The sequence below is a fragment of the Apis mellifera genome, linkage group LG10 (assembly GCF_003254395.2).
Source record: "Apis mellifera strain DH4 linkage group LG10, Amel_HAv3.1, whole genome shotgun sequence".
Classification (NCBI taxonomy): domain Eukaryota; kingdom Metazoa; phylum Arthropoda; class Insecta; order Hymenoptera; family Apidae; genus Apis; species Apis mellifera.
This window is the reverse complement of record NC_037647.1, coordinates 6,355,463-6,366,432: the sequence shown is the minus strand read 5'-3', so window position 1 is coordinate 6,366,432 and position 10,970 is coordinate 6,355,463. Positions and strand designations below refer to the sequence as shown.

General features: G+C 40.6%; 2 protein-coding genes across 3 annotated transcripts; both read right to left on the bottom strand.

The window, feature by feature from the left end:
- Positions 1-1,509: 1,509 nt before the first annotated feature.
- On the bottom strand, positions 1,510-4,179 carry LOC726149 (sodium channel protein Nach). Its single transcript, XM_026443309.1, is given in 8 exon segments — positions 1,510-1,922; positions 1,999-2,099; positions 2,161-2,327; positions 2,398-2,625; positions 2,694-2,771; positions 2,854-3,370; positions 3,447-3,700; positions 3,702-4,179. Coding segments are annotated over 8 exon segments (1,827 nt in total). The 5' UTR covers positions 4,047-4,179; the 3' UTR covers positions 1,510-1,785.
- Positions 4,180-4,404: 225 nt separating this feature from the next.
- LOC410228 (cAMP-dependent protein kinase catalytic subunit PRKX) lies at positions 4,405-9,766 on the bottom strand. 2 transcript variants are annotated; one of them, XM_393711.6, is made up of 5 exons: positions 8,515-9,766; positions 6,450-6,612; positions 5,803-6,066; positions 5,095-5,425; positions 4,405-4,990 (listed from the first exon to the last, which is right to left on the bottom strand). In XM_393711.6, exons 1-5 carry the CDS (start codon positions 8,603-8,605, stop codon positions 4,844-4,846), a joined length of 996 nt encoding a protein of 331 aa, XP_393711.3. In that variant the 5' UTR covers positions 8,606-9,766; the 3' UTR covers positions 4,405-4,843. The 2 variants fall into 2 exon arrangements, with proteins under 2 accessions (XP_393711.3, XP_006562899.1); XM_006562836.3 differs by lacking the exon at positions 8,515-9,766 and adding an exon at positions 6,800-8,470.
- Positions 9,767-10,970: the final 1,204 nt, after the last annotated feature.

The following is a 10,970-nucleotide window of genomic DNA, read 5'->3' as shown; positions in this document are numbered from 1 at the left end:
TTCATTCTGTTACTACTTTGCAACGTAGCGTTAAAAACGTTCGTTTTAAAACGTTACCTTTGTTCGTTCCAGGAATGAAGTAAGAAATATACGAAGGGAATCACACGTTCGACGACAATTATATATATATATATATATATATATCCTCGATTGATCAACGATATATACTCAGGATACTCAGGATACATTGGATACACCGATCCCTCTTTCATCCAATTAACGACTTTTCTTTTTCTCCGCATTTTTCTCTATCCGCATAAAATCTATTTTAAAATGAACGAGACAAGCGTAATCCATTTAAGCTCTTTCAACGTTCTCCACGAGTATCACATTCGCTTATCCCATTCCCCCAAGATTTTATGTATCTCACGATAATTGAACGTGAAAGAGATAGTCTTACTTCTAATAAAAGGAACAGCCAAAATAACGTAGTTTCATATAAATAGGTGAATGATTGCGAAGCACGACGATAAAAGGAAGCCCCGACGCTTCTATTTTTCTTTGTTGGAAAATTTGAAAATCGAAGAATTACGATCTCTTAGGGATTCGATCGAATCGAGGTACGTTCCAAGCATGAAAATGGATGTTCGATTCGAAAGTCTGTGCGAAAATACATTGAGAGTGAATAAAATGGAGGAGAGAAAAATTGGACGAGGAGCAAAGAAAAATATTCGAGTGGTTGCGTGAAGATGGAAAACATCTCGGGGTACACGGTCGATGGGTAAGAAATACGTGGGTGTTTGGTCGAAAATAGCGAGCGATGCTTCCAGCTCTTTTCGCCAATGTACCACGGCCGTAGTACGTCCGACGTACAGAGAACTAAATCGGTATTTTCGATAGCAATTCCGAAAATAGACGATATGAACATACATCTCGCATCTATCTTGAATATTTCGACGCTATATAGATATTAAAAACATGCAACGACGACGCGATACCGACCGAATTTTCACGGTTGTTACGCAACATTGTTGCTGGTTCTCATCGTGGATCGGATTACCGATTCTACCTTCGATTTCGGCTGACTCGAATATTTTTACTTATAAATAGAATACCGCGAAGGAAACGCATAACTCTCAAAATGTAATCGAAACGAATACTTTTCTTCCTCTTCCCTGTTCCTTCGTAAAACATTGTTGAATAAATATGTAAATTTTTCCATCTATCGTCGTATAATTTTCACAATGCTTTCCACGGCCTCTCAAGCAACGCAAAAGCTTTTCTATCGCGTTGCACGACGAAAATTAATCGCGCGTATAGCGGAGGAAGCGTGATTTCCGGTTTCGACACGGATCGAGACAAATGTATCGGGCCGAGATTCTGATTAACTATCGTTATTTCTCTAGAGATTCGTACAGTATCTGGGTCTGGGTTTATTAAAATTCTGTCCAACGTCGCGACACACTACTACACGAGGATGAAACTTCAAACACGGCAGAGAAAATATTTTTACTAGCTGACGGATGGTAAACGTTGCCTCCGTGGCGTTCCAGTAATCGCTCGAAATAGATCTAATTGCTCCAGATTCTTGCCTGCTGTCTGTGTGCTGTCAGATTATATTACACAATAGATCGAGTCTGTGTAACGTTCGATCGAATTATTATTGACCAAGGTCTTGGAAATATCGATAACCTATATATATATATATATATTCGATAGAGCGTGATTTAGAATGGTGCAATTCGAAGGAAAGAGAAAGGCAACATTGCTATATCTATAATCTACTACCGTTATTTATTGAATGTTTAAATAAACATGTCAATTACTGTTTACAATAGTCAGTATTTATGATGTATTTAAATTTCGGCTCTTCTGACTCGATTTCAAACTAGCGCGAAAAAATAAGTATACGAAATAAATGATTTCTGCGACGCTTAAAAAGCTACAACCAAGGAACAAGCTAAAGATTCCACCGACTGATGCTGAAACGTAAATTTGAATTAATTTAACTTGAATTTAATGAAACAAATAACGAGAAAAATTGAACGTATTCAATACCCAGAAGATAACTTTCGTTAGCGGCTGATAAAGTTATTGAAACTTGATAAGTTTGCGAATTCATGTAAACGTTAAGAATAGTAGATTTTTGTGACACATTTCTACTGGAAAATAACGCATATTATGAGTATAGTTAATGAAATATTTATGAAATGAACTCACGTGGAACTGGTTTTCATCAGAGGTATCGAGTTAGGGAATCCATCGTAGTTCATATAAGTGCACGGTGTTCTACAGGAACAAGAAACATTTTTGCTCTGGATATTCTTCACGATTCTTATTTTTTTCGCGTTTCTCTGAATACACCGTAGACGATCCAACTCACAACGCTAAAAATCGATCGGCCTAATTCGTGATTTCGTGAATATAGCGATTTTTTAACGATAAAATTTCCATTACTTTGATCTTATTGTATTCAGCTACATTGTCGTAAATAAATGGTAAACATCCACAATACCGAAGCATGGCCTTTACCCTACAATTCGCATAACAGTTCGAATATCCATAGATGGAAAAATATTCCAAAGTATTTTGATCTTCCGCGATGCATAAAGGAACTAATTGGTTCTCTTTGTTACGATGTCGGAGTCCTTTTGGTTTCTGAATTAATTCCGGTTTAATAGCGATCTGGAATATTAATTAATTAAAAGAATCAGTGATTCATCGATTCCATTTTTTTCTATCGAATAGATTACCTTTAATTCATGGTTCGTTTGTAACATGTACATATTACTACTCAATCCAGGAAAATCCATTCTGTCATGTATGACTACCTAATTGCGAAAATAATAACAGATAAATTTTATTTTGAATTTCATCTCAGATGTCGATTCGAATTATCATTTTTCCTCGTACCACTATACCATTATTTTTCATGGAAAAATTCATAGAATTGTACGAGTCTTCCTCGTCGCTCTGTTGTTGAAATTCTTTGTTGATCACGACTTTCAAACCGCTCTCTGAGCCAAAGTCAGCGGATCCCAAAGGTTTTGGTCTTGCTTGACCTCTTTACATCATCGGTATACAATAAAAGATATACATAAAAGGAAATAATAGAGAATTTCTCGAACGATTAATAAATAATAAACGATAAATATTATTGAAATATACTTGCTTCTGAGGACTCATGTAACCTTCGAGAAGATAATTAAACGAGCAACACAATCCATACGAACTATACGAGGTCTTTATCGATTTACCACAATCTATCCGTTCAGTATTCCATTGACACGACTCGAAGACATCCTCGCAATTTATCAAAATTTTCACGAATTCCACCACTTTCCATTTATTCGCATTCAAAAACGCTTTTAACTTATCGATTTCCTCGAACTCCTTGCTCGTGTACGAATGAGTTAGGATATGGCCATATCTACGCAATTTTCCTCTCATCGGTATTTTTTTCTTTTTTTTCTTTACAATATCTTTTGCAATTTGTATATACATACTTCAATATATTTAACGCAAATTCTCTGCTCACGTTCTCAGGCAATATCGCGTTCTCCAAAATGGCCAGACGCTTTCGCATAGGAATTGGCATAGTCGGACAGATGGTTACAGCAGGAAAAGGAGCTTTGAATATCGGTTCGTCGAAAGTCAGTATATACGTGTTGGTCGGATTTTCATTGTAACGACGTAGAAATTGCATTACCATTAAACTCAAACCTGAAACGAGACGCATACTTAATTCTACATTATATTACTTTTATGTATTTTATCTCGAAGAAACGATAGATACCGATGAAACAACTGAATATGGTGACACTCCATAAGATCTTTCCAAATGTTCCGACTTTTATATCCGTTTTACCGAAATATTGCAAACCGTGCACGGACGTGCTTTCCAAAAAATCGGTTAAAATGTCCAACGAGGTTGGATTCTTTTTTCCCTTTTTTGGAGGATCGGTTACTCGTTTTGTGACATTCGGCTTGGTTTCGATCACGTTAATTTTACGATTCGATCGTTTTTTTGATATCAAATTATCGTACTTTTTATCGTAAGAGATAGACAAGAATTCTTGATTCTTACTGTTCGATTTTTTAGGCATAGTTATTGCTCTTTGAATTCTTCTCGCTTGACTTCAACAATGTTCATCATACTGGTTATTTTTCGTGTTGAATATTGCGTTTTATTATAACAAGGTTGTGTGCTTGTGATTTAAATTATTCAGTAACTATTTTAAAATTTATTAGATCCGTAGGTGGTGTGCATGACGACTGATCTTATCACCATTAACGAGAGACTACAATACAATTGGATTTGTAGTGTGTTCAAGGTTCAAAAAGTTGATACAACGATCGCTTCAGAAGATAAGAAGATGAAATTTTAAAAAAATTCACGATTTAATTCTCTCTCTTGAAATGTAAACGTACTGTTGCACGATACATTATTACAAATTACAAATACTTTACATTAATTTTTATAAAATTATAATTATTACTACTAATCATCACTTTTTTTTTTTTTTCAGAAGGAACGTACATCGATGTAACGATAAACTTCTCATTAATTCACAATTCGTAATCTCGTGGCTCGAAATGATTTTTCCTTGCACTTCTTTTTTATTTACAATGACGAATTCCTTTAAAACAACGAAAAAAAAAAATATATCTACTCTACTCAACGAATATAACGAATAAATAAACTACGCACTCAACGAGAATAATACAAAAAGGGGCCGCTATGTACAAAATAAGAAGGAACTCCTGTTTGACCGTTTGCGAAATTTTATACACATCACAATACCGTTAGCTCAATGGTTCTAATCTCGACACGGAAGGTTGCAAACGAATTTGCGTCAATGAATGTCTGGCATGGTTGGAACGATTGTCCATGACGTTTCTTTTAGAAATCTTGAAACAGAGCCAGTTGTTCCGGCGGCAACGGAGGCTGAGAACGCCAATCGGTTTCCGGGTAATCGTCGAAACAGCTTGGATCCCCTGGTGCCTTCACTCGTGGTCTTATCGGGGGTGTAAGAGCTCTTTGAGGTACCTATTCGTGTAAAATAATAATGCAACGATACGTACAAATGAGTTTATTCACCTTAATAAAAAAAAAAAACAGAAAATTATTTTCAAAATTCGAATTGAAATTACCAACGGCCATTCGACTAATTTGAACCAACGATGCCTTTTCACGTCATCGGCACCTTGCCTCATATTTCCTAATCTTTTCGTACGATCTGCAATTAAAAGTTTTTTGATCAAATCCTTTGCGATTGGATCCATATGTTTTGGCCATTCTATCCTGCCGCTCAATATCTTCTCGTAGATGCCAAACGGATTGTCATCGAAAAATGGCGGAAAACCGGCCAACATTTCGTAGATCAGAACACCAAGCGCCCACCAGTCAACCGCTTTATTGTGTCCTTTGCTCTGAATTATTTCTGGCGCCAAATATTCTGGTGTGCCGCACAGAGTCCACGTTCTGCAATCGTGATTTCCGATAATAATTATTCTCTGATATATATACATATATATACACATTACGATTATCACGTTTAATTATCGATGAAATTTCTCATGTGATCGAGCAGTCACGTTGCTGATATCTCGATAGAAAAAAAAATAAAAAAAATAAAAAAAAAAGAAATCTTCCATAAGAGATATGATCGATCGACGTCAGAACTATAGATCGTAATTAATAATTCAACTGAATTATTGAATTTATTTACTTGCATTTATCGAATGTTACGACATAATGGATTCAATCAAGCTCGATGAAAATACAGCATAGCTGCATATTTATCGTTTACCGTTTATTGAACGTTCTAGAAGTGATATAGTTAAGAAGTATCCGTTTACCTGTCCGTCAGTTTCTTCGAAAATCCGAAATCGGTGATCTTCAGGTGTCCCTGGCTGTCCAACAAAAGATTCTCAGGTTTCAAATCCCTGTAAACTATGTGTTTGCTGTGCAGGTATTCCAATGCACAAACAATTTCGGCCGCGTAGAAGCAGCTGGTGGGCCCGGAAAATCGGCCAGCTGCCCTTAAATAGGAGAAAAGCTCCCCACCGGCAACGAACTCTAGCAACATGTATACTCTTGCCTCGTCCCTTCCGCTCCAAAGCCTGAAACCAAACTGAGGCGTTAAAAATAATGGGACGACAGTGAGAATTTTAGAATTTTAGAAACAGAAAATTTTGAAGGAAAAAAAAAAGAAAATAAAAAAAAATAAAAATGATAGAAAATATATATGTTTTCTTTGCGATCTTAATGGAACGAGAAGCATGTTTGAATCGTTGATGGAAGATCAGCAAGTATCACTTTCGCGGTTTTTTAGTTACGCTTTCTTTTTCAGAGATACGATTGACCGACAAACTCACAACTTTCTTGATCATACCATACATAGTGTACTTCCTCGCCTTTGAGCAGACAATTCCCTTCATCGATCGTTACAATGTTACACGTTGGTCGAGCCGAAAGGAGAAAGGAGAAAGCAAATTTGACTTACATGTTCACGATAAAGGGATGATTGACCTCTTTCAGTACGGTGATCTCGTTCCGTACGTGTTCCACTTGTTTCAATCTGATCACGTCCACCATCGAGAGAATCTTCAAGGCTAGGGGAGTACCTTGATGCCTGCATAACACCACTCTTCCGAAAGTGCCTGTACCTGGTTGTAAACATTCGTTAAGAAAACTTTGATTTTATCAATGAACGATCGCTTGTGCATTTTATTCGTGTATCGATCGGCTATTAATAGCCAAGATTATCGATTCCTCGTGATAAAAAATGCGCGTATACAAGTATCGATTATATTCGTTAATTTACAGAGTACAAGCGGTAAAAAGATAGCTCACACGTGTTATCGATCCATTCCATGCGAGCGTTTAATCATCAACGCTTTCTCTAGTGGCAAAATCCGTGGTACGCGGTCTGTTTAATGCACTTTCCCACGAATGCAGGTGACTAAAGTTGGTCTGTTCAACGTACCACGACCAATTAACGGAACAGCGATGGCCGCCGCCTGCCCCGTGGTCCGCGCCGAAATTAACCGGTAAATTGCTGTGTTCGCATCACAGATGAGGGGCAGACGTACACAGAGAGAGAGACAGAGAGAGAGGTGTCATTATAAATGCGAGAAAATTGGCAGACGGCGCGAAATAAGGGGCGCAAAATCGTGTTGTATACCCTGTGAAACGATCGCGGTGATTGCCAGCGACAGCTGAGAACAGGTGTCAATGATAGAACGACGAGCTGTTTCCGATGCTTTAAATATTCTTTGCTCGTCCCTCAATTTACGTAATTGACCGTCTCCGATATTTCTTTCCGACGAAATGAAAAAATTAAAGAGAAAAGAGAGAGAGAGAGAAGTATCTCGAAAATTCCGCGACAACTTAATCTTCGACTTCAGCTCCGCTCCAATAAAGATTTTCATTTTCATTGTCGTCTAATCGGCATATGCCTCGACCAAATACTCGCATCCTGTATGATTAAATGGGAAGTTCTCGAGTGGAAATATATCAGATCGGAGAAGGTTAATGTTTCAGGTATAACACGGTTCATTCATCACGCGAGTGGGCTATTTCGCTCGAATTACGCGCGCCAGACGCTTCCCCTCGACACGTTGTTTTTCTCCCATATGGATATTGAAGAGAGAAGGAGAGGATTTTGGTGTTCGTCCAAAACTTGTTCTACGTCTCGAAAAAAGCAATGTCCGCACATCTGTCCCGATCGAGCATCTCCGACTACCAGGGCCAGCCACTACCTCCGGTTTACGAGTTTAATCGCGACCCAGCAAAACCGCGATCAAGCTAAATGGAACGATAAGAGATTGATGCTTTTGCTCCAGAATTTATTTCCTCCACGTTCTCGTTATACGTCATACATCGCTTAATATCTCACTGTCCGGATTATCCACCGATGACCCACAAAAGCCAGACCGTGCTGCGTTGATGAATTTCACGTGGAAATTAGGGAAGCGCGTTTTAAACAAGCTTTTACGGTCTTTTTACGCTGTCCCACCTAGATTCTTTTAGCATCGTGGAATATGTATAAGGTGTGGAGTTCTCCTTTCTATTAGACAACGGTTCAGCCGTTCGAAGAAGAACGGTTTCACAAGTCACAGCGAAAGAGTGAAAAAAATCAGCGAAGAAACACCTGCATCTCCGACACCCATTCCGTGTAACTCGAACTTAACGAGCAGTTAAATATACACTTGGTAGCCTCTCACTCTCCAGTGGCCCACTTCCTCGTTTAGAGGGTAGTTCGCCTCGTCTCTGACATTTTACCAAGACTCGGCGGCGTGTGACAAGTAGCATTTGCATCATCCAATTCGCTTTAACGAAAACCTGTTCCTCGTCATCGTTCGCGAATAACAATAATAAACGGAGATCGATTAATATTGCTTTCGATGCAATCTCTACAATAATTTCGAATAGTTGAATAAATTCCTGCGTGTCTAGACACCATTCTAATCGGGTATCGGACGCATGTACACGAGTAGAAAGTTTTTCTATCGCGCTCGAGAGTCGTCAGTGAAAGGTGTCGAGATGAATAGGATCTGTGTGCTCACCTATCGTCTTGATGATCTCCAGATCGTCGATGTCGTATCGAGGGGAGTCCTCCTGCGATCCTTCCTCGTCCGAGGTCGTATCTCCCGACATGGTTTACGAGCTACTGTAGTCGTTGGTACCGTATATCGGTGAAAGTTGCCGATTTATTTTCCCTGTGCACACGGTGGACACGTGGAAAGAAAGGAAAAGAACGAATCCGCTCGTCGCTCGACTATATTCTTAGACCGTGTTCGGATCGATCGATCTCATATTCCGCACTTTTCGATTCTTTGACTTCTGTGACTCGAGTTTTTTTTTTTTCCTCCGCGAGTCTCGACGAGCGCGAACAGAGAGTCCAGTCGGAGCGGAGTCGCGCGCGAAGCGAGAATTTAATTTTCACGCGCGACAGATGTGCGAATCGGGTGAGCAAGAGTCGCGGTAAACACGAGGGTAAATTGGTCTTTTGATAAAAATTTGCAGGGAACGGAGGCGAGCGAACGCGTACCGGTACATTTATCACCCGGTCTCCCGCTGTCAACGACCCTCTTTTCTACAGTCGCTTGCTCGGAGCGGTGAAAATGTGTGCGTTGATTTCACAAGTGTCATTTATGGAGAGCGTGTATGCGGAGGAAAGAGAGAAGGAGGGAAAATACGAAAAGACGTACGGTTTCCTCGTCGTTAAATGTATGCGAGCCGCTGTTTTTACGTGACCGGCCGCTGTTTGTTGATTTAAACGGAGTGCACGTGTTGCGTGTGCCGTCACGATCTCGATCCTACTACCTCTTTCGAACCGGTCATCCTTGATCGTGCACTGACGAAACGCGGAAAAGAAACGCGATTTACCTCGCGTATTTATATTATTATTACGCGATTTTACGCGCCTCTCGATCGCATAGCGGTTCGATGACGTTCGAAGAATTCGCAACGGTTCGTTCGAGGAAATATAGAAGGGAAGAAAAAAAATAATCAACACGATGGAATCAGCACGTGCGCGTGGAAACGCGTGAAGTTTTCACAGTACAAACTGATTCACAGACACCTTGTACTATATCCGGTGGCAGGGAATGGTGGATCGCGATCGATCGATGCGGTCCACCGACGGTCTATCGACGATCTAACGCGGTCCAAAACGGATCAAGGATCGAAACTTATTCGAGGATCCTAGCCCCTTGGTCTTCTGTCACATGATCTCTGGTGCGGTTCGAATGCCAAGCAGAACTAAACTGGTCACCGAGGGGACTCAAAAGGCTGTCTATCCTTCTCTTGCCCCTTCTCCCTCCCTCCTTCCCCTTCACCCCTCCATCCCTTTTCACCGTATTTCTCTCCCACCTCGTATCGTGCCTCTCCAACGGGAGAACTCTCACTGTGTGCGAGAAACGAGAAACACATCTCTCGTTTGGCCTCACCTCTCTCTCTCTCTCTCTCTCTTTCTCTTTCTTTCTTCCATTCTTTCTCTTTCCCTCTCCTTACTTCTCTGTAAGCAACGAGAGAGCAGAGAGTGATTTATAAACGGCGATCGCGGAAGATTCGCGGCTGGTCGCGAAGATAAAAGGCGGCGGCATTTAAAAATACGGTCCGCGAGCGCGGAACGAAATCGTGTCGTCATCGTGTGGACCCCGTTACACAGTTGCGTCAATCCGCCGAGAAATTATAAAATAGTCCTCCTTTCCCCCCTCGATTTTCCTTTGCCGCCGATTTGTCGAGAGAGAGAGAGAGAGAGAGAGAGAGAGTAACGGACTCGAACGGGTTCACGGATTTTTGTTAAATCGATCTTATGAATCATGGATTCGCGGTAGGACCACGTTGTCTCGGAATTTTTTATATCGGGACCGTGTCATTTTTTACGCGAGAAAAAAATCTGGAAGGGGAAAGTGTGTGTGTGGGAAAAGGCGGATTTCTCGTTCCTTGCCAAGCGTGTATCACGGAAATAGTGATGATTCCCGGAATGATTCCCGCGAACGTTCAAAATTGTCCTTCGGGTCGCGTCCGAATCCGAACGAGACGCGTAAAAATCCTGAGGAACGTTGTTAACGCGTGTGCAACACGTGGATTCTCGAGATGACGCGGAATGATCGCGGACAATCGGCAAATCCGTCGAAAATTCGGCTTATTTTTGAATCTGGCCATAGTCCAGCTAGACTTCGACGTGGACGTTGAACACCGCGACGATGGAGGGTCTCTATCGGCTCTCTGACGGTTCGTTACCTCCTTCACGAATCTTTATACACTCGGCCGACGTGTGTATCTCTTTGAGATCGACCGAATCGTCCCGAATTCGCGCAACACTCGTTCTCGTTCCGTAGGTGTGTCTCGAATTTGGACCGACCTCACTTAGCCTTGACGTGGATTCCCAATAATCCCACGGATGCGATACGAATTTGTAGTTCTTGTTACGAATAACTTGCAACATATATCCTATAAATAAAGATGATGCCCGGTTCTTTGATATTTACGTATCTAATAATAATTCGACGTG